Source organism: Pristis pectinata, chromosome 7, assembly GCF_009764475.1.
Source record: "Pristis pectinata isolate sPriPec2 chromosome 7, sPriPec2.1.pri, whole genome shotgun sequence".
Taxonomy (NCBI): domain Eukaryota; kingdom Metazoa; phylum Chordata; class Chondrichthyes; order Rhinopristiformes; family Pristidae; genus Pristis; species Pristis pectinata.
Genome location: NC_067411.1, coordinates 77,139,115 through 77,161,289, shown reverse-complemented (window position 1 = coordinate 77,161,289; position 22,175 = coordinate 77,139,115). Strand labels below are relative to the sequence as shown.

The 22,175-nt window shown below is 41.3% G+C and overlaps 1 protein-coding gene across 1 annotated transcript in view; it reads left to right on the top strand.

The window, feature by feature from the left end:
• The window catches only part of vps13a (vacuolar protein sorting 13 homolog A), a 283,508-nt gene that overhangs the window by 178,768 nt on the left and 82,565 nt on the right, over positions 1-22,175 (top strand). The window contains 7 exon segments of the mRNA XM_052020712.1: positions 718-1,006; positions 5,884-6,276; positions 8,400-8,504; positions 9,673-9,760; positions 9,763-9,818; positions 10,516-10,650; positions 21,073-21,206. Coding sequence (XP_051876672.1) covers positions 718-1,006; positions 5,884-6,276; positions 8,400-8,504; positions 9,673-9,760; positions 9,763-9,818; positions 10,516-10,650; positions 21,073-21,206 — 1,200 coding nt within the window.

Genomic DNA, 22,175 nt, shown 5'->3' with positions numbered 1-22,175 from the left:
AGGTTTGTTCTTCCAAAGTGTATCACTTCACACTTTACCGGATTGAACTCCATCTGCCACTTCTCTGCCCGACTCTGCATCCTGTCTGTATCTCGTTTTAACCTACGACAACCTTCTATACGTTCCACAACAACTCCAACCTTCGTGTCATCTGCAAACTTACTAACCCATCCTGCCATTTTCTCATCCAAGTCATTTATAAAAATCCCAAAGAGCAGGGGTCCCAGAACAGATCCCCGCAGAACACCACTAGTCACCAACCTCCAGGCAGAAAATCTTATCAGTAAGGCAAGCATTTTCAGCATTACAACACTGACTCAAAAGTCCAATAGCTTTTGCTGTTCAAGGATTCTGCTGGTGAATGAAACTACCGTTTGTTTAAAACTGCTTTTGGTTGCCTTACTAAGTGTCCAAGTAAAGGGTCTCAACCCAAAACGTTGACTATTAATTCCCTCCACAGGTGCTGACTGACCTGAGTTCCTCCAGCATCTTGTTTGTTGCCTTGGAGTCTACTGTTTTGGCTTGGTGGCTTTTATATATTTCTGCTGTCAAGTGCCTTGGAATATTATTGTATGTTTAAAAACATCATACGTGCAAATTGTATTTGCCTTTTAGTTTTGAGGCAGAATTGATGTCTGACTACATTTGCTAATTGTCTGATAAAGCATAAATATTGAATTATTTTAAAATACAATTTCTGTTTATTTTTGTTTTTAGATCAGATCTCCGTTTACAATTGATAATGAAGGACAAGGAACCGTATGCTCCCTGTGAGACAATCACTTTTGGTCATGTAAATACAAACAGCAAAGTTGTATTTCATCGCAAATGCCATTTTCCTGGGGCCAATGAGCAGGACTCGATGATGATCAATATAGTTGCAGTGCATGACACACTGACATCTGACAATCCTGATGAAAATAAGAATGCTTATGTGCTCCATTTGTGGCCTATTGCAATTCTTCAAAACCTTTTGCCTTGTACAGTTGGTGTATGCTTAACAGAGGTAAATTTACTTGAATGTTTTATCTATTTACCTGTGATCGTGGTCAAATTTTTTTTTGCTGCGCATCTGTAAAGATCCTCACATCACAGGAAGGAAACTGGGTGTAATGTCCCTTTATTTCAACATTTTATTTAAGAATTTGTTAGGTTTATGGTCAAGTATAAATTTGCAGGTTCTTGTCTTTGATGCTCACATCTCACTTTTTTTTAACCTGTCTCCATATTTAGTTATTATTCTTGAAATTGTCAGACTTTTCTTGTTGTGCATTGATCTCAATGTAATTATTTAGTAAAGCTAACAATTTTGTCATTTTCTCTGTTTAAACTAGATGGGCAGGAGGGTGGGCCTCTGAGCAGGAGAAACTCATTGGATAAAGCAGTAGCCAGCGAGAGCAAATTTAGTAATCAGGATAGCAGGGGCACAGTAAGGGGAGGGAAAGAAATACTCACTTAAACTGCATTTATTTCAATGCACGAAGATTAACAGGTAAGGCGGATGAACTCGGAGCATGGATTGGCTCTGGGGACTGGAATGTTATAGCCAGAACAGAAACGTGGCTGAGAGAAGGGCAGGACTGACAACTCAATGTTCCAGGATACAGATGCTACAGGCATGACAGAGGTACAGGTAAGCGAGGAGGGGGTGTTGCCTTTTTAATAACGGAGGATGTAACAGCTGTGCTTAGAGATGTTATTCTTGGAGGATTGTCCAGTGAGGCCATATAGTTAGAACTTAGGAACAAAGAGAGAGTCACTCTCGTGGGGTTGTATTATAGACCCCCCGCCAATAATCAGCAGGACCTTGAGAAGCAGGTGTGCAGAAAAATTGCTCACAGTTGTAAGAATAACAGGGCTGTATTAATGGGAGATTTTAATTTCCCCAGTATTGACTGGGCCACAGTGTTAAGGGCCTGAAATATGTCCAGGAAAGTTTCCTGAGTCGATATATGGAAGGACTTGGGATGGTGCAATACTGGACCTCCTCATGGGGAGTGAGGCAGGGCAAGTAACTGAGGTGGCAGTCAGGGAGCACTTTGGCTCTAGCGACCATAATTCTATTAGTTTTAAGATAGTGATGGAGAAGTATAGGACAAGTTCACAGGTTAGGGTTCTAAACTGGAGCAGGGCTAATTTTGAGGGAATTAGACAGGCTCTAGCAGAGGTCTGGGAGAGACTGTTTGAAGGGAAAGGAACAAATGGTAAGTGGGAGGCTTTTAAGAATGTGATATCAAGAGTCCAGGGGCAGTATGTTCCTGTTAGGGTGAAGGATAAACCTGGCAAGTTTAGGGAACCTTAAGAAGGAAGCATACATTGGGTTTAGGAGGTCAGAGACTAGTGAATCCCTTAATGACTATAAAAAGATTAAGAATACACTTAAGAGGGAAGTCAGGAGGGTAAAAAGAGCGTATGAGATGGATCTGGCAGGTGAGGTTAAGGAAAATCCCAAGAGATTCTATAGATTAAGAGTAAAAAGGTGGCTTGGGAGAGGGTAGGTCCCCTCGGGGATCAGCTGGGCTGCCTATGCCTCAAGCCACAGGAGTTCGGTGGGACTGTTAACAGTTATTTCTCCATAGTGGAAAAAATCATGGTTCCTCAAGAGATAAGGGAAACAAGTGGAGATGTTTTGAAGAACATTCACTTTACCAGAGAGGAGGTATTTGCAGCCTTATGGCGCATTAAGGTGGATAAATCCCCAGGGCCTGACCAAGTACATCCTCGGAATTTATGGGAGGCTAGAGAAGAAATTATGGAGGCAATTGTGGAGATATTTGCTTCATCGTTAGCCACTGGTGAAGTTCCTGAAGACTGGAAGGTGGTTAATGTTGTTCCGTTATTTAACAAGAGTAATAAAGACAAGTCGGGGAACTACAGGCTGGTTAGCCTGATATCAGTGGTGGGGAAGTTACTGGAGGGAATTCTGAGGGACAGGACCTACCACCATTTGGGTATACTGTCCGATTAGGAAGAGTCAGCATAGCTTTGTGCATAGGAAGTCGTGTTTGACAAATCTTTGTTTACCTCTTCAAAGAACTCAAAAGGGTAGATGAGGGTAGGGCAGTAGATGTTGTCTGTTTGGACTTCAGCAAGGCCTTCGACAAGATCTCACATGGCAGGCTGGTCTGGAAGGTTAGGTCCCATGGAATCCAGGGAGAGCTAGTCAGGTGGATTCAAAATTGGCTCAGAGATAGGAAGCAGGGGGTGGTGGTTGAAGGTTGTTTCTCGGAATGGAGACCGGTGACTAGTGGTGTGCCGCAGGGGTCGGTATTGGGACCTTTGTTACTCGTTATTTATATAAATGATTTAAATGAAATGCACAGGGTTTGATCAGCAAGTTTGCAGATGACACAAAATTAGGAGGTGGTGTTGATAGTGAAGAAGGTTATCGTAGGTTATAGGGGAATCTTGATCAGTTAGGGAAGTGGACCGAGGCATGGCAAATGGATTTCAATACAGTTAAGTGTGAGGTGATGCATTTTGGAAAGTCAAACCAACGTAGGACTTGTACTATGAATGGTAGGGTACTAGGGAGTGTAATGGAACAGAGGGACCTAAGAGTACAAGTGCATAGGTTTGTTGAAAGCGGAGTAGTTGCAGGTAGACAAGCTGGTGAAAAAGGTGTTTAACACGCTGGCCTTTGTCAGGGCATTGAGTATAGGAGTTGGGACATTGTTGCAGTTGACAAGTTGTTGGTGAAGTGCAGTTGGAGTACTGTGTATAGTTTTGGTCACCCCGTTATAGAAAAGATGTGGTTAAACTGGAAAGAGTGCAGAAAAGATTTGAGGATATTGCCAGGACTAGAGGGCTGAGTTGTAGGAGAGGGTTGGCCAGGCTAGGTCTTTATTCCTTGGAATGTAGGAGAATGAGGGGCGACCTTATTAGCAGTGTTTAACAATTATGAGAGGCATAGAATAAGGTGGATGGTAACAGTCTCTTTCCCAGGGTTAGGGGAGTCCAAAACTAGGGGGCATAGATTTAGGGTGAGAGGGGAAATATTTAAAAGGGACCTGAGGGGCAATTTTTCACGGCAGAGGGTGGTGAGTATATGGAACTAGCTGCCAGAAGAAGTGGTTGACGCAGGAATAATAGTATAATTTAAGAAGCTCTTGGATAAGTATATTGGGGGGGGGGGCCTGGAGGGACATGGGCTGAATGCAGGAAATTGGGACTAGCTAGGTGGACAACATGTTTGGTATTGACTCATTGGGCCGAAGGGCCTGCATCCATGCTATATTGCTCTATGACTCTAATCAATTCCGGGTAAAATTTTATGTTGCAAAGTAAGTTGCAATTTAGAAGTTGTTAATTTTATGTTAAAATTCTTTAACCAGTGTCATTTCTGGCTTTAATTTACTTTGTTTAAAGCATTGATTTAAAATGAATGTACTTAAAATTGGATTGACACTAATGGTGGTAACTTTATTGTACTAGCTTTATTTCATTGCTTGCTAATGCTATCTGAAAGTTAATAGGCCAATGGTTTCCTAATATTTAAAGGAAAGTGAAATTAATTGTGCCCCTGTGTGTCTCGTGGATGCTCCATCGAAGAGTCCCATGAAGATGTATCCTTAAGTTATTTGGCAACTATGCTGCTCAAATAGTCAACTCTCTTTAATAAAACAAAAATGTACTTAGGTCCCAATGGTTATTGGCTCGCACTTGCCACATCACAACTACCTCTTGATTTTGACTGCGGTACCCATAACTCAAGGCACATAAATTTAAAGTGCAAAAACAAAATCTAGAAGAGCTCAGCAGATCAGGCAGCATCTGTGGAAAGTGAAACAGTCAATGTTTTGTGTCGGTTCACCACTTTCTCAAGGACAGTTAGGTTTGAGCAATATGTACTGGTCTGGCCAGTGATCGTCAGTCTCAAAAGTGAATTGAAAAAAACACTACTGTCACCTGTCTAAAGTGAGTAAATTTTGTATCATCTTTATAATGTGTGCTTCATTTATCTATTTAACTGACAAATTAATAACCTTAATATTTCTTACATATAGGTAGCTATTCCCATGTAACCAACATATAATTTTTGAGAAGTAATCTATAACAGCAAACATTTAAAGAAAAACTTTTGAACTTTGAGCAATTAGGATTGGTAAAACCAAATCATACTGGTTTGTGGGTTGCATCGATCTGACAACAATTATTATTTTTTTCTGCATTTCAGTGCTCACCTGATCAGTTACATATAGTTGTGTTCCCGCACATCATATTTATTAATTTTGGATTAATATTATTTTTGGAACAGTTCAGAATGTTGGTCTAATAATTTTGCTTAAGAGCTGTGAAGCCAAAAGCTGCCTTAAAAAAGAATAAGGAAAGACACTGAAAAAAATCATGCAAAATCAGGTTTTTTTGAAAATAAAAAAGCAAAAAAAAACCGTCTGCTGGAGAAATTCAGCAGGTCAAGCAGCATGGACCAGATGAAGAGTCTCAATCCGAAATGTCAGCTGTCCATTTTCCTCCACAGGTGCTACTTGACCTGCTGAGTTCCTCCAGCAGTTTGTTTTTTTTGCTCCAGATTCCAGCATCTGCAGTCTCTTGAGTCATTCTTTTTTAAAAAAAAGAAGTCATATTTAATTGCTTGTATGATAATGGAAGAAGAATGATTTAATCTAATATCAATACAAATTGATCTTTCTCGCTGGAATACAAAGACTTTATTTTCAAACTTAGATCGAGGTGTTTTTAAGAAATAGTATTTTAATTCTTCTGGTATAATCCATTATGATCCTGGCACCATTTCAGAATAATTTTTTTTGTCTTTTTTCATTGTTTTTCCTTATTTGAACATACATGTCGTGTAAATTTAATAGAAATGTGGTAAATAAAATTAAGGATTATTTTTACAAAAAAAAATCTGCTTTATTGCAGGAAAGTGTAGAACGAACCTTGAAGCTCGATGAAGGAAATTCTGCCCAACTTCATGATGCTGTATTAGACAAGTCTAAATTGATCCTCACTATTGATTATTTGGACCATAATTGGACAGGAGAATATAGCATCAAAAGCAACCAAACTGACATTGAATTAATCAAATTTAAAACACACATTGATGATGAAGAGAGTGAAATGGACATCGCAATCCTTGTGGCAAACAATGTTGGACACACTTTGTTGACATTGTATAGCCCATATTGGATGATAAATAAAACTGGGCGGCTGCTTCAGTATAAAGCTGATGATGTTCACCGTAAACATCCTTTGGACTACAAAAAGCCTTTGCTGTTTTCTTTTGGATCCAAATGCTTTTTCCAAAAGAACAAGGTAGGCTGCCCCTTCTGCTTCATCTCAGGAAGGTTTAATTCTGATTTGTCTTTACTTCCATAATTATGATTAAAAATAGTAAAATGACATCCTACATAGATAATGCATGTTATCAGAGGAATTTTAAGTTGGAGGAGCACAGACGTGGGAGACTAACTGTGACAAAAGTGCATCCTTGTCAGAAAGCTGGCTCCCACCCTCTGAATTTCCATTTCATCCAGTCCCTTCAGTAGAGTTGCATTGTTTATTGTTAAATGTTAATCAATTATTTGGATCGAGAGGCACAGCACCATACTGCTGATACTGACGTTCTCCACCCATTCCTTCTGTCTCAACTGATGACTTGATCACATGATGAGGGAACAGTTACTCCACGAGGTCCTTGCACTCCCTGATAGCACATTGGGAGAGGATAATGAAGTGTGAGAATTCCTTTGGTTGTATTAACTGTTTGTGGCAATTTATTGCAGCACCAAACTCCTTGAACTTTTCAGATTGGAGAGTTTATTTGAATATCAGAATTGAGGTTATGTGATGAAGGGTGTATTCCTATCCAGTAGAGCTAATTAGATGGGTATCCAGGAAGTAAAATGATAATGAAGTGATTTATTTAAAAAGTCACAGCCAACCTACTGCATTTCTGGGTTTCCTGCCTGCAAATGAGTAGCCCATTCCTTGCTGTTCATGGGGTAACGTTGTAGAAATTTTCAATCCTGTAATACCTTCAGAGCAAGTAATAACTCAACCATTTGGTAGAAATTGCTGCCATCTCCTGTGTCTTTTATGCATGCCTAGAAAGAGTGCCTGAAGAATTTGGATATTTAACCTCTGGTATTGAGGATATCTTAGTCAAATTAGGTTAGAAATTCCAAAGGTAATAGTCTCGATGTCCAATGAATTAAAGAATGATAAAATTGTAGCGGTTGCTACCGCAAAATAAAACAAGACGCTAGTCGGAGGATTGTCGAACAAGTAGTGGTTTATTTTCCCGCCTTGCGTGGGCCCTTTAAGGGAGACTGTTCCCGCCCAAAGCAACCGGCAATGACGTAAGTACTATGTCATCAAGACTTTCCCGCACGCGGGTTCTCCTCGTTGCTCGGGAAAGACGAGGCCCGCCGCCATCTTGGGCCTCGTCGCTCCGACGCCGTGTGACCCGACTGCCAAGCCGGTTCGCCCGACTAAACGGTGAGTCGCCACAAAATCATAGATACGTAGATGCTGCAGGAGACCATTCGGCCTGCCCATCTATGGCAGCCAACAATGGGATTCAGGCCAATTCCATTTAGTTCGTTACCTTGATGGCTCCAACTCCTGCAGTGCTTTAATGGTGGAGAGAGGTTCTGCCTCCACTGCCCTTTCACCCACTGAGCTCCAGACACCTGCCATTCCATAGGGAACATTCATCTCCTGCAGCCTACTTACAGAATAAGTGATTAGTTATGAAGTATTTCAACAATACTTCAGTAAAGCATTGAATTATAATGGTTAATTAATTTTACAAAGTGAAATACCATATGCTTAATAACTACTTCAAATCTGTCATTGAACAGCAATTTGGAATGAAATGGCCCAACTAGGCGTGCAGAAATCTCATTTTATGTTTGGCATTTAACATCATAAAAATAATTAAACTCCAATTAACTGTTAAATCATCAAATTCCTGGCATTTCTAGCAATCCGGATGTAGACGTGAAGAATTTTTTTTTCATTAGCCATTTTCTTGACTTGGTTTTACCCCTATAAACTTTGCAAACCTTGTGTATCATACTTGCATAACTTCATGAAGGTTTGTTTTCTCCTATTTGGATTATATTTTATAACTTAGTTTTAAATTATTCATCTAGTACATGGATATTAAGATTTCAAATTTTTTAAGAGTAAGGTTACCTATTGTTAAAGCTCACAAATATATACAAAATGTTGCCTTATTTTATCGCCTTGTTGGAAAGAACTTGCATTTGTATGGTACCCCCATGTGCATTTATGAAGTAATTTGGCAGTTAGTTCATTGTTGTAGGGAAATGTGACGGATGCTTTTAACAAAATCAATTAGTGTTGGTTACACTATAGCTAAATAAAGGACAACAAAGTTGTATCTGTTTAATAATATACTTTAATAACAGGTTCAACTTAAAATAACTGACAGCCAATTGTCAGATTCATTTTCTCTGGACACTGTGGGCAGTCATGGCTCTGTTAAATGCAAAGGACCAAAAAAGGAGTATCAGGTAAGAGAATCCACTTAAAGCTCTGACCTGTGACTGTTTTATATGTGTTCATACGTCTGGATCGACCATATTAATCCATTATTTAAATGCAAAATTCCATTCTCTCTTGGGGCTTCTGTGCCTAGTTTCACCAGTTGTTTTTAAGATGATGTATGATTTAATGTTTCAGATTGAAACTGAAATTAAGTTTTCAGGATGAAACCTAAAAATCATGGAAATGCACAGTGGGTCAGATGATGTCTGCAGAGAGTGAAATTAAGTTAAAATTTCAGATCAGTGTGATCTTTCTTTAGAACTTTGGTCACTGAAATATTAACTCTGTTTCTCCCTGCATAATACCACCTGATCTGCCGAATATTTTCAACATTTCATTTTTCTGCAGTAAGTTTTAGGCCTTTGGGTAAACGACAGCAAAGGCATGCAGTTTGGGAAAATTATTTGGTCAAGAAGGAAATTTTCCCCCTGGGCTGTTAATTAGCATTATTTAAATTGCATGAGAATCAAATTAGGAATCTCTTTCATAGGTTGAGGTCTTATTCCCATAATGCAATGAGTTGTTGCATTAAATTACTGCAGTCCTCTGCTGAAGGTACTTCCATGGTACTACTGGGGTAAAGAGTTCCAGGATTGAGGTTGTTTTTCCAAGGCAGAAGATATGATGTTGAAAAGGAAACAGCAAGCAATAGTGTTTCTGTGTGCCTGCAGACTTCATCCTGTTCGGTGCCAATTAGGGAGGTGCTGTGCAGTGTATTTCGTAGCTTGTACGAACTATAGCTAAAATCTGCTAGTGATGGAAGGACTCCGTGTAAGTAGAGAGTATTCTATCACACTCCTGACTGCTGTCTGTAGATGGTGGAAGGCTTTGCAGAGTCAAAGGAAAAGTCACTTGTCCACAGGAACCTAACCTTCTGCAAATTTAAACTTCAAAACTTGAAATCTAGCTTTTTGTCAGTTTGGAACTGCACTTGAGGAAAGCTGCAGTGACATCCGTTGCCCTAATTCTAGAATTGTGAAATGAGCATTTCCTGATCGATTGGAAAGTGGGACTACATGGAAGCAAGAAATCATAAGGAAGTAAACTTGTCAGCAACCTCTGCCGTAAATCAATTTTGTTTATCCTTTTGTAATCATGAGCAAATTAATTTTAATCAGAAGGATTTTTTTCTAGGTTGGAGTGAGAATAGATACCAGCAGCTTTAACCTAACAAGAATTGTTACCTTCACACCATTTCACATGCTCATCAATCGAACAAGGTACAAATAGAAGTGACTGAAGAGTGTGAGGCAAAGTGGCAAAGTATTGATTCAAACCAGGTAACTTGGCTCTTGTTAAATCAATGTTGTGAATATTTAGAGGGCAATTAGTTGCTTGGAAAAGATGACTTTTGCAGGACATGAGCAAACTAAAGTGGAAAATTAGGGTACTTCATGGAGATAAAACAAACTTAGTTTGGCAAATTTCCTTTTCCCAGGCTCTGATATATGTCTATATTGTGTACTGCGTATTAAAACAATTTAATGCATTGGGGAAAAAAAAAACTATTATATGCTGCTTTTTGGTACAGTTGAAATTTGTAATAAGGGATTGGATGAATGAACTATGTTGGAGAAATAGGCTTCTTATCTATAGTTGTGTTTTGATTGAACAATTTTACAAAATATGATAATTCATTAAGGAGAGCTTACCTTGCTGTTTTTTTTATGTTTGGACTAATCTTATCACAAATATTTTCAGGTGACAATTCTGCCATGTTAATGTTGACAGAGGATCATGTAGCTCTTTTATATTTGTTTTTCCAGTTTTCGTTTATTAAATAGCATTTACTTTAATAGATTTAATTCTTCCATGTTAATTTAGTTGCATCAATAGTTCAAATTATGCAAAGAAAGTAGTCCCATTGATTGTATGGAAAGTATAGCCTAGTGAAAAGGGGAGATGAGGAAGCATAAACATTTTACCTATGTATCAACATTTGAAACATTTGTATCCCTTTTGCTTTGTTTCAATTAGTGCATCCCATTCTGGCCTGCAGGGGTTCTGAAAAACTAGTAGTTCGAATTGAAGGATGCAGTACACAACAACAAAAGTTTTTACTTCAACAAACAAGAAAATTGCCTTTTACTTCCTCTGGATAATAAGTAAAGTGTTACAAAATATTAATTATTACCTGTGTAAATAAAAGTCTGTTTAGTAGTAATGTTGTTCGTTAAAAACATAATTAATCATCTCATTCTGGTTTCCTTGAATTAATACTGGTTATGCCAACAAATTCCTTTAGTATTGCCCAAAGTTAGTCAAGTGATGCATTAACATTTTGCCCATGTGTATTGTCTTTGCAATATTAATAACACCTGTTTTTTTCCATACTGTTTCTTGATTGTCCATGATTTTATTTGACTTCTTTCTAAAAAGAACTTAAGAATATTTGGCCATTTGCCCTTTGAGCCTGCTGCCTCATCAAGATCATAGATGATCTATCTCCACATTTTATTTCAGTTCCCATATTTCTTTATTTCCTTAACATCCATAAATGCATTAACCTCTGTTTTGAATCAACTCAATAACTGAACCTCCACAGCCCTCTGGGGTAGTGAGTTCCAAAATTCACCACCCTGTATGGTGAAATTTCTCTTCATCTCAGTTCTAAACAGCCTACACTTTATTCTGAGATTGATTCCTGGTTCTCTACGACTCAGCTAGAGCAAACTCTTCATCCAAACTGTTGAGCCATCTTAAGAATTCCTTAAGTTTCAATAAGATCATTCTTCTAAATTATGGAAAATACAGGCTTTATCTACTCAATCTCTCCTCAGACAGCAAACCAAAGCCCTTCATAATTGCAGTAAGACATCTTTATTCACGTACTCAAATCTTCCCATAACAAAGATGAACACTCTTTGCTTTCCTTATCACTTGCAGCACCACCACATTAGCTTTTAGTGACATCTATAAGGCACACAGGATCATTTAAACATAAACAATCCCCAGCATTGCACCATTAAAAGAAAAATGCGCTGCAATTCTGTTTTGTACACCAAAATTAATAACTTTACATTTTCCACATTTTATATTGCATTGCCATGTTCTTGGCTATAGGATTTTTCCTTCATTGTTTACTTCTCTTCCTTTGCAATTTTAGGACTAGATGCAGTGGAAAACTACACAGAGGGATCATACTACGATAGTCTCTTGAATGCTGTTGAAGTGACTTCAACCTTTTCTCCACCACTTCTGTCTTGTACCAACAGAGCCACTGCTGTCAATTGCATATGCTCATCTTATCCTGCATACCATTTGTAGTTGAGGGTAATAGCATTCCCTAAAACCAATGAATCTTAATTCAGTAGCAAAATACTGCAGATGCTGGAAATCTGAAATAAAACAGAAAATACTGGAAACACTCGGCAGGTCAGGCAGCATGTGCAGAAAGACACAGTCAACATGATAGCTTGAAGACCCTGCATCAGAACTAGCAAAGAGAGGAAACAAAATAGTTTTAAGTTGCAGAGCGGGTAGGGAAGGGATGAAGCGTACACTTCCTCTTAAACCCACTTGTTCTCCTGACTCCTAACCTTTTATCAATGCATGTCTTAAATTCACCTTCAATTAATAAATTCACATTTTTGCTGTCAGGTTCTTGTGCAGAAACCTATTCAACGCCTTTTGCAAAACAACATTAGCAATATACATTCTCATCCACCACAAGAAGTTCATTTCGCCTGATAGATGATAGGAAGTGGTTATGGTGGTTGTATGGAGATTGCAATGAGGAAAAAAGAAGTGGAAAAAATCAAAATCAAGTTTAATTGCTCTAGTTCTGGAAATAGTTTGGAGTGAACTTGAACAACAGGTTCATATCTGGTACTTCCTAACCTTGGTGACACCTCTCACCCAATGACTGACCATTTTTAGGCTTAGAGGGTGAAGTTTACATCACATTGTGAATGGTGAGATCTAGTGCTGTCCAGACATTGTAACTTAGAACTAATTTCAAAGATCTTGGAAAAGCATAGGGAAGCCATTAGTCAGAGGATGCAGTAATTTTCCAGTGGAAATCAAGAAGAGCTTCTGGATCAGGGATTGGCAGTGAGCCTACATCTAGAATCTTGATTGAAATTGAGATTTAGGAGATGAAGACAGGAGAGAAGGTAACGTTAGATTTGCAGATCGGGAGAAGTTGGTAAGTAAGGAGGGGGGGTGTCAGTGGGGTGAGTGGGTGCTGGGCTGCTAGTAAGAAGCTTGGTGACTCATCTGAATCTGATTAGGGATCAGATACATGTTTAAGTTTGGGTCAGGAGGAACAAGTGTCCCTAGGTTCAGGAAGGTTGCTTTCTTTGTTGACAGGTGGTGCCCATGTTTCTTTTTTTTTCAAATGCTAGCAGCATCAAACTTAACTCTGTGAAGAACATCAAAAAACATTTGCATTTCTAGAGGATTAAAACACTTGCATCAGTTTGATTAAAAGCCAGTAATTATTTGTATTTTGTTAATGTTTTAAGTATTGCACATCTAGACTTGAGCATCTAGTCTGTAGTATTTGAAACCTTAATAGTTCATGTCATAGTACATTTATTGATTTGAATGTAAGAGCAAAGATATCTTACTATAATTATAAAGGGCCTTGAAGAGACCACGCATGGCGTATTGTGTACATTTTTGTTCCCCTTGCATAACAAAGGATATAATTGCTATAGAGCGAGTGCTGTGGAGATTCATCTGACTGACCATAAGACAAAGGAGCAGAATTAAGCCATACAGCCCATCGACTCTGCTCCACCATTCGATCATGGCTGATTTATTATTCCCTCTCAACCCCATCCTCCTGCCTTCTCTCTGTAACCTTTGATGCCCTTACTAATCAAGAACCTATCAACCTCCACTTTAAATGTTCCCAATGACTTGGCTTCCACAACAGTTTATGGCAATGAATTCCACAGATTCACCACCCTCTGGTCAAAGAAATTTCTCCTCATCTCTGTTCTACAGGGACTTCCTTCTGTTCTGAGGCTGTGTCCTCTGGTCCTAGACTCTCCCACTACTGGAAACACCCTCTCCACATCCACTCTATCCAACCCTTTCAATATTCGGTAGGTTTTAATGAGATCCCCCTCATCCTTCTAAACTCCAGCGAGTATAGGGTCAGAGCCATCAAACACTCCTCGTATGTTAGCCCTTTCATCCCAGGATCATTCTTGTAAACCACCTCTGGACCCTCTCCAATGCCAGCAGATCCTTCCTTAGATGTGGGGCCCAGAACTGCTCACAATACTCCAAATGTGCTCTGACCGATGCCTTACAAAGCCTCAACATTACATCCTTGCTGTTATATTCTAGTCTTCTGGAAATGAATGCTAACATTGTATTTGCCTTCCTTTACTACCAACTCAACCTGCAAGTTAACCTTTAGGGAATCGTGCACTAGGACTTCCAAGTCCCTATGCACCTCTGATTTCTGAATTCACTCCCCATTTAGAAAATAGTCTGCCTTTATTCCTTCTACCAAAGTGCATGACGATACACTTCCCTATGCTGCATTCCATCTGCCACTTCCTTGCCCATTCTCCCCACCTGTCCAAGTCCTCCTGCAGACTCCCTGCTTCCTCAACAATATCTGCCCCTCCAGCTAACTTTATATCACCCACAAACTTGGCCACAAAGCCATCAATTCTGTCATACCGATCATTGACATAGAATGAAAAAAGTAGCAGACCCAACACTGACCCCTGAGGAACACCACTAATCACCGGCAGCCACCCAGAAAAGGCCCCCTTTATTTCCCACTCTTTGCCTTCTGCCAGTCAGCCAATCTTCTATCCATATTAGTACCTTTCCTGTAATACCATGGTCTCCTGTCTTGTTTAGCAGCCTCGTGTGCGGCACTTTGTCAAAGGCCTTCTGAATATCCGAGTAAATAACATCCACTGTTTTCTGTCCTGCTTATCACTTCCTCAAAGAATTACAACAGATTTGTTAGGCAAGATCTCCCCTAAAGGAAACCATGCTAATGTCGACCTATTTTATCATGTGCTCCCAAGTACCCAAAACTTCATCCTTAATAATGAATGCCAAAATCTTACTAACTACTGAAGTCAGGCTAACCTGCCTATAATTTTCTATCTTTTACCTCCCTCCCTTCTTAAAGAGTGGAGTGACATTTGTGATTTTCCAGTCCTGTGGGACCATTTCTGACTCGAGTGATTCTTGAAATATCACGTCTAATGCCTCCACAATCTCTTCAGCTACCTCTTTCAAAATCCTGCAGCGTAGTCTATCTGGTCCAGGAGACATATCCACTTTCAAACCTTTCAGCTTCCCAAGCACCACCACCTTAGTAATAGTGACTACACTCACTTCTGCCCCCCCCCACCCCCCCCCCCCCACCCGACTCTCTTGAAATCCTGGCATATTGCTGGTGTCTTCCATTGTGAAGACTGATGCAAAGTATTTAGTCAGTTTGTCTGCCTTTTCTTTGTTCCCCGTTACTACTTCTACTGCATCATTTGCCAGCGGTCCATTGTCCACTCTTGCGTCTCTTACTTTTTATATCTGAAAACACTTTTAGTATCCTCTTATATTTTTAACTAACTTCATATTTCATCTTATATCCCCTTGTTGCTTTTTTAGTTGCCTGCTGTTGGATTTTAAAAGCTTCCCTATCCTCCAGCTACCCACTGGTTTTTGCAATATTGTATGCCCTCTCTTTTGCTTTTCTGCTGTCTTCAACTTCCCTTGTCAGCCACAGTTGCCTCATCTTCCCTTTAGAATGCTGCTGCTGCTTTGGCATGAAATGATCCTGCGTCTTCCACATTACTCCCAGGAACTCCTGCCATTGCTGCTCTACCATCATCCCTGCCAGGGTCCCCTTCCAATCAACTTTGGCCAGCTGCTCTCTCGTGCCTCTATAATTACCTTTACTCAACTGTAATACCAATACATCTGATTTTGGCTTCTCCCTCTCAAACTGCAGGATAAATTCTATCATATTATGATAACTGCCTAAGGGTTCTTTTACCTCAAGCTCCCTAATCAAATCTGGTTCATTGCATAACACCAAATCCAGAACTGCCTTTCCCTTAGTGGGTTCAACCATAGGCTGCTCTAAAAAGCCATCTCGTAGGCTTTCTACAAATTCCTTCTCTTAAGATCCAGCACCAACCTGGTTTTCCCCAGTCTCCCTGGAAATTGAAGTCCCACATGACCGCTGTCACATTGTCTCTCTTGCATGCCTTTTCTATCTCCTGTTGTAACTTGTACCCTGGCTACTATTAGGAGGCCTGTATATAACTCCCACTAGGATCTTTTTACCCTTGCCATTTCTTTACTCTACCCACAAGGATTCTGCATCTTCTGATCCCATGTCACTTCTCACTGAGGATTTGATTTCATTTTTTTTTACAAGTAGAGCCACCCCACCCCTCTGCTCACCTGCCTGTCTTTTCAATAGGATGTACATCCTTGGATATTTAGGTCCAGCTATGATCTTCTTTCAGCCACGACTCTATGATGCCCACAACGTCATACCTGCCAATGTCTCACTGTGCTATAAGCTCATCTACCTTGTTTCATATACTGCATGCATTCAAATGTAACACCTTCAGTCCTATATTCATCACCTTTCTTCTCAAATTTGTCTCCATGTTGCTGGAAGTTAGATTCTTAACCCTTTCTAAACTCTCTCATTTTTTTTATTCTGGAGACTTGCATAATCTCTCCTGCACTCTCCTACCCTTTTACTTATCCATACTTTTCCAATCTGTTGAATCCCCTATCCACAGCCCTAGTTATGCAATTTGTCAGTATCCTGGTCCCAGCATGGTTCAGGTGGAGCCTACCCCATTGGAATAGCTCCCTCCTTCCCCAATGCTGGTGCCAGTGTCCCACCAATTCAAACCCGCTTCTCCCACACCAATCTTTGAGCTATGCATTTAACTCTCTTATTGACCATACGCCAATTTTCACATGGCTCAGGTAGCAATCCAGAGATGATTACCTTTTTTGTTCTGCTTTTTAATTTGGTCCTTAGTTGTTCATATTCCCTCAGCAAACCTCTTTCCTGGTTCTACCTACATCATTGGTACCCACATGGACCCCAACAACTGGGTTTTTCCCCTCCCTCTGCAGGTCAGATGAGATCTCCCAATCCTGGGCACAGGGCAAGCAACACAGCCTTTGGGATTCTCGATCCTTGTGACAGGGAATTGTCTATTCCCCTGACTATACTATCCCCAATTACTACTACATTTCTCTTCTCTTTCCACCTTTTGAATGGCTCCCTGAACCACAGTGCCATGGTTTGGTTGCTCATCCTTCTTACAGCCCCCACTCTCGCCTGCAGAGGGAGCAAGACTGTCAGACCTGTTGGACAAGCTCAAGGGCTGAGGCTCCTGTGGCACTATCTCTTGGATCCCCCTACCTGCCTCACTCGCAGTCACACCCTCTTGTCCCTGACTACAGACTGAATTTGAAGCAGTTAATCAAATGGGTGTGACTGCCCCATGAAGCACAGCATCCAGGTAACTCTCCCCTCCCTGATGTGTCAGTGTTTGAAGCTCAGATTCCAGGTCATCAACTTTGAACCCAAGTTTCTTGAGCAACCAACACTTGCTGCAGATGTGGTCACCAGGAACCATAATGGGTCCACCAGCTCCCACACCATGCATCTACAACACATCACCTGATCCTGTATCCCTATTTTATTTAATTAGTTGTAATTTGGTGTCTTTTTATTTAATTACTATGTTGTCAGTAACCTCATTTAGTCTCAACTACAAGCCTACTGAGCAATTAGTCCATCTGAGTAATTTAAAGAGGAAAGGTTTAAGGGTCTTACCTGGTCCTCTCTGAAGCCTCTCGAGTCAAAGTCCCACTCTTACACTGGGCCACTCCAACAAAGGCTGTTCCACTTGAGCTTACCTTCCTTTTACTGGCAGCTGCTGCCCAATTAGCTAATCAATGAGGCTTGCTCTTTTAAATCCTGCCCCCTCCCTTGCTCCTGCAAAGTGAAACTCACCAACAATGAGACTTGCTGTTTTAAATCCCTCTTGCTCCTGCAGTGTGAAACTGGTCCCAGGATGGGGTCTGTTATATGATGAGAACCCTCCATTCTGGAGACTTTCAAAGAATGAGAGGTAAGCTCATTGAAACGTACAAAATTGTTAGAGGGATTGATAGTACAGGTACAGAGAGGATATTTCACCTGGCAAAGCCATGTGGAACTGGGGAGTCTTAAACTTCAAAGAAGGAGTAGGCCATGGTAGTATTGAAATGAGTAATTTCTTCACTGACAGTGGTGAATCTTTTGGAAATCCCTGGAGAGCTGCGGTGATTCAGTCACTGATTGCATTCAAGTTCAAGTTACTTTATTGTCATTCACCCATATGCTATAAAAACACATGGAGGAATGAAATGTCGTTTCCCCCAGACTCTCACAACAGAGGACATACATAAAACAGAAGACATACAATAAATGCAAACAAAAAAATTTGTGCAAGTACAAATAGTGCAAAAAACGGTATATACAGAATATAATTTAGTGCAGAGTTAGTGCAAAACCGAGTTAGACAAAGAAAATACGGAACTCAGTATATTACACTAATTGTATAAACATGTTCAGCAGCAGCCAAGGTTCTTATATGCATTTGTGCAAACCAGGGCTTTTGCTGTGGCATTTGTCTGAAACTGTCTCCAGGGTATTCAGGAGCCTGACAGCCTGGGGGAAAAAACTGTTGTACAGTCTAGTAGTTCTGGCCTGGATGCTCCGGTACCGCTTGCCAGACAGCAGTGGGATATGTAGGTCGTGGGAGGGATGAGAAGGGTCATCTATGATTCTGCAGACCTTGAGTGTGCATTGTGTGTTGTAGATATCCAGGATGGAGGGAAGAGGTTGTCCAATGGTCTTTCCAGCTTTACTCGCAATTCTCTGCAAAGAGTTACGGTCAGAGATGTTACAATTACTGTACCAGGCAGAGATGCAGCTGGTCAGGACACTCTCAATGGTACCCCTGTAGAATGCGGTGGGGGTGGGGGACGGCAGGTTTGCTCTCTTCAGCTGCTGTAAAAAAAAAAATGGAGATGCTGCTGTCCCCCCTTGGCGAGAGAGGAGATGTTGGTTGACCAAGGCAGGTCATCTGCTATGTGTATTCCCAAGAACTTATAACAGCTGACTCTCTGTATAATGATGCCATTGATGCACAGGGGTGAGTGGTCAGCCTGGGCCTTTCTAAAATCCACAATCATCTCCCTTGTTTTGTCCACGTTCAAGGATAGATTGTTGACTGAGCACCAATCCACCAGCCTCGCCGTCACCTCTCTGTAAGCTGTTTCATCGTTCCTGCTGATGAGGCCTGCCACTGTCGTATCACCAGCAAACTTGATGATATGGTTGGAGCTTGAGTTGGCAGAACAGTCATGAGTCAGCAGCGTGAACAGCAGTGGACTGAGCATGCAGTCCTGGGGGGCTCCAGTGCTCAGCCTGGTGATGTTTGAGATGGTATTTCCAATGCAATCTGACTGTGGCCTTTTAGAGAGGAAGTCCAGAATCCAGTTGCAGGTGGAGGTGCTAAGGCCCAGTAGGTGTAGCTTCCTTATGAGGTTCTGTGGGATGATAGTGTTAATGGCAGAGCTGAAGTCTATGAAGAGCATCCTAACATAAGTGTCCTTTTGATCTAGGTGAGACAAGGCCAGGTGGAGGGCAAAGGACACTGCACCTTCGGTTGACCGATTGGGGCGGTATGCAAACTAAAGGGGGTCTAGTGAGGGAGGGAGAATGGATTTGATGTGTTGCAAGACTAACCTCTTGAAGCACTTCATGATTGGTGTCAGTGCCACGGGGCGGTAGTCATTTAGACAGGTTACAGGCGTCTTTTTAGGCACTGGTATGGTGGTGGTAGATTTGAAACATAAGGGGACAACTGCTCGGCTCAAAGAGACGTTAAAGATGTTGGTGAATACATCTGCCAGCTGGTCTGCGCAGTCCCTGAGCACACAGCCAGGTATGTTATCAGGTCCCGCTGATTTCCGAAGGTCAACCCTGGATAATATCTTTCTCACACTAGCTGAGGACAGACAAAGTACCTGGTCATTGAGCGGTGGAGGCGTCTTGCTCGCAGGTTCGTTGTTAAGTGCATCAAACCGAGCATAAAAGTCGTTCAGCGCATCTGGGAGGAGGGCGCCATTGTCGCAAGTGCCAGGTGGGGGCTTGTAGTCTGTGATAGCCTGGATGCCCTGCCACAGATGTGTCCTTGGTATCAGAGAAGTAGCCCTGGATCTTCTGGGCATAACTCCTCTTTGCTTCCCTGATGCTGCGGGGCAGGTTGGCCATTGCTGTCCTGAGGGCTGCCACATCACCTGACCTGAAGGCCGCGTCTCGGGTTTTCAACAGTTCATGTATCTCTGCTGTCAGCCATGGCTTCTGGTTGGCGCGTGTGGTGATGGTTTTGATGATAGTGACATCGTCAATGCACTTGTTGACGTAGCCAGTCACCATAGCTGCATACTCCTCCAAATTGATGGCATGATCATAGGTGACTGCTTCTCTAAACGTACTCCAGTCTGTGTTTTCAAAGCAGTCCTGTAAGGCTGACGTTACATTCACAAGCCACATTCTTATCTGCTTCTGAAACAGTTTGTAGCGTCTAACCAGTGGTTTGTATGTCAGGATCAGCATAACAGAGATGTGGTCTGAGTAGCTAAGGTGGGGGCGGGGGACAGGTCTGTATACATTCTTGATATTTGTGAATATCAGATCCAATGTATTCTCTCCCCGGGTTGCAAAGTTAACATGTTGGAAAAAATTTGGAAGCACCAATTTTTAAGTTAGCATGGTTAAGATCCCCAGCGACAATGAAACAGCCGTCGGGGTGAGCCATTTGAAGTTCGCTTATGGCTCCGTAAAGTTCACTTATCGCACCGTAAAGTTCACACAGTACTTCCCTGGCATTAGCACCTGGGGGGATGTACACAGCCATAATAACAATGGATGTGAACTCCCTCGGCAGATAGTATGGCTGGCATTTAACTATGGCAAACTCCACTGGTGGCGAACAGTGCTTCAATACCAGCACAGCGTTATTGCACCATTCGTCGTTTATATAAACGCACAAACCACCTCCATGGGTCTTACTGGACACTGATGTTACGGATATTTTTTTTAAAAATCCAGTGATATTGGGACAGGGCAGGAAATTGGTGTTTGAGATGGTAGATCAGCCACAATCTTGTTGAATGACAGGGCAGATTCAATGGGCAAAATTGGCCTAATTCTGCTATTTATATTCACAGTCGCCAGAGAAACAGCTGCTATACAGACCTGTTTCCCAGTTGTTTACTCATCTTTAGAAGACTATTAAAAACTGATCTTTTGATTCAAATATTGTTAGTGTAGGTTGTTTGATGTGTTTCATTAACAGCTATCCTCCTAATCAAATAAAATCTAGATGTAAGATCCAGATCTCCATTTCAATACTCGGTGTATTCAGATAATGGATTTGTTTTGAATTGTGCATTTAAATGAATTTAAAATGTATCACAACGTTATTATTGTTTCTGATTGATTTCTATATGTTACAGTTTGGAGGCATCATTGTGGAAGTACACTTAGCAGAACATTCTACCTTGGTTACTTTTAAGGATTACCATGAAGGGGCTGCTCCATTCCTCATTATTAACCACACAGGCACAAGCACAATTGAATATCATCAGAGGTACCTTTTTATGTATATTGAGAATTTGAGTGGCAGTCATTTTTATTGAATATCATTGATATTTAGAAAGAATTAGAAAGAAAGAAGTAGGGAAGCATGGGATCCAAGGAGACCTTGCATTGTGGATTCAGAACTGGCTGACCCACAGAAGGCAAAGGGTGGTTGTTGAAGGGTCATATTCTGCATGGAGGTTGGTGACCAGCGGTGTACCTCAGGGATCTGTTCTGGGACCCTTACTCTTTGTGATTTTTATCAACGACCTGGATGAGGAAGTGGAGGGATGGGTTAGTAAGTTTGCAGATGACAAAAAGGTTTGAGGTGTTGTGGATAGTATGGAGGGCTGTCAGAGTTTACAGCGGAACATAGATAGGATACAAAGCTGGGCTGAGAAGTGGCAGATGGAGTTCAACCCAGATAAGTGTGAAGAGGTTCATTTTGGTAGGTGAAATATGATGGCAGAGTATAGTATTAATGGTAGGACTCTTGGCAGTGTGGAGGATCAGAGGGATCTTGGGATCCGAGTCCATAGGACACTCAAAGCAGCTGCACAGGTTGACTCTGTGGTTAAGAAGGCATATGGTGTATTGTCCTTCATCAATCGTGGAATTGAATTTAGGAGCCGAGAGGTATTGTTGCAGCTATACAGGACCCTGGTCAGACCCCACTTTGGAATACTGTGCTCAGTTCTGGTCACCTCACTACAGGAAGGATGTGGAAGCCATAGAAAGGGTGCAGAGGAGATTTACAAGGATGCTGCCTGGATTGCAGAGCATGCCTTATGAAAGCAGGTTGAGGGAACTCGGCCTTTTCTCCTTGGAGCGACGGAGGATGAGGGGGGACCTGATAGAGGTGTATAAGATGATGAGAGGCACTGATCGGATAGATAGTCAGAGGCTTCTTCCCAGGGCTGAAATGGTTGCCACAAGAGGACGTAGGTTTAAGGTGCTGGGGAGTAGGTATAGAGGAGAT